The following is a 1,559-nucleotide window of genomic DNA, read 5'->3' on the forward strand; positions in this document are numbered from 1 at the left end:
CTGTTTTCACTTCTTCTCCAGTGATACTATACTGAGCTCTTGCTTGTATCTCTGTACCACTGAAATCCATGAATACGTCATATTTTCTCTCTTTTCTTGGTACATTATCAGGATTAGGAAGATCAAGTATTAGCTGGCCAATCTCACGTACTGTTAGTTCACCTTCTTTATCTACTAAATACTGAACTCCATCATCTGCTGTACAGTATATAGAGATATTTGTTTGTGTGTGCCATTGATAACGAGGGAAAAAAGCAGCTTTATATACTTCATCCTTTATCTCTTCTCCTTTAAGTACAAATATTTCAAATACTTTGCCACAACGTAGTACACCATCTTCATCTACATACTTGTAATGTTCATCGTGTATTGACGGTTTGAATACAGGAGCAACACCTACCCCATAGGTAGCATCAGCAACACGTGATTGGATTATGTTAGGATCTTTCCTCCACATTACTGCTCCTTTTACAACAGCAAGATCTGGTTGTACAGGACACACTATATTATCATAAAGCATGCCACGATGCTGAGCAATAGCTTCTTCTATCTTTTGACTAACAAACCTACACCCTCCAAACCCTCCTACCAGATAAACTGTATCAATATGATCTGTTAGCTCATCAAATGCTGCCCTCACACACACAAGGATTTTATTTATTGTGAATTGGAATACCTCCTCCAATAGGTTGTGTTCTATGGTTAATGAATCATTTTCTGGATTATAATGCATATTCACTTTCTTTGATTTTTCAGGGATATTATTACCATAGTGCCTGGTAAAAGCCCTTGGCAAGGAAAATGCTACTCTTCTGGGACCTTGTGTCGCATTTCCAAATATTTTTTTTTGCTCTTCAAACTTTTCATAAAATATCCTATTTAGTGTAGCTTTGGCACTAATGGGATCAGATTCTAATAAAACCTTGAAATCTTTATCATCTACTGCTTCTTGTAATTTTTCTGACAATGCTTCATTGATAGTTGTTCCTCCCCAGGTGTTCCCCATTGGTGGTAGTACTACACTAATTCTCCCATTACTCTTATCATGTACAGTAATATCAACTGTACCTCCTCCTATATCAACTACCATATATCTCTGTGGAGGTGTTCCTGATACTGCTGACTGATGCTGTGCAGCTATAGCAGCTACTTCTGGTTCTAGAGCTAATGATAGCTTCTGAGGATTAACCTCCTCTGGACGTGGTAAAGGGGAACCAACTGGAGTGAACCTTGTTATACCAGGAGCATCAGAAGTGAGACCAGCCTATCATATTAACATAATGAAATACAAAGCATGTATTAGGTTACCATATAAGCAGCTTCTCTCATCATTCTTCTTGCTCTTGCTTTCCATATAGCAGGAACAGTAATGACCCAATCAAAATCACTTGACTTGTAGTTTCCTTTCAGATGATCAGTGAGTAGTTTCTCCTTGAGGTGTGTTAGTATAAAAGCTATAACTTCAATAAGATAATAAGAACCACCAGTAAAGGGAAGAGACTTGAGTAGTACGATCTAATGACTGAGTATAATTTTATTACTTAAAATAATAAACAGCA

At 37.3% G+C, this 1,559-nt stretch overlaps 2 protein-coding genes across 3 annotated transcripts in view; one reads left to right on the forward strand and one right to left on the reverse strand.

Moving 5' to 3' along the window:
* Positions 1 to 1,559, reverse strand: part of LOC109585921 (heat shock 70 kDa protein 12B-like) — a 2,149-nt gene that overhangs the window by 432 nt on the left and 158 nt on the right. Inside the window, exons 2-3 of the mRNA XM_020002068.1 lie at positions 1,375 to 1,460; positions 28 to 1,264 (exon numbers count right to left, since the gene is read on the reverse strand). Of these exons, the coding sequence (XP_019857627.1) occupies positions 28 to 1,264; positions 1,375 to 1,460 (1,323 nt within the window). The remainder of the gene's footprint in view (positions 1 to 27; positions 1,265 to 1,374; positions 1,461 to 1,559) is intronic.
* The window catches only part of LOC105314338 (multiple epidermal growth factor-like domains protein 10), a 6,421-nt gene continuing 6,026 nt past the window's right edge, over positions 1,165 to 1,559 (forward strand). For both annotated transcript variants that reach the window (XM_020002072.1, XM_020002075.1), the window contains exon 1: positions 1,165 to 1,253. The gene's annotated coding sequence lies outside the window, so the exon portion shown is untranslated. The remainder of the gene's footprint in view (positions 1,254 to 1,559) is intronic.

Source organism: Amphimedon queenslandica, unplaced genomic scaffold, assembly GCF_000090795.2.
Source record: "Amphimedon queenslandica unplaced genomic scaffold, v1.1 AMPQUscaffold_12983, whole genome shotgun sequence".
NCBI classification, from domain to species: domain Eukaryota; kingdom Metazoa; phylum Porifera; class Demospongiae; order Haplosclerida; family Niphatidae; genus Amphimedon; species Amphimedon queenslandica.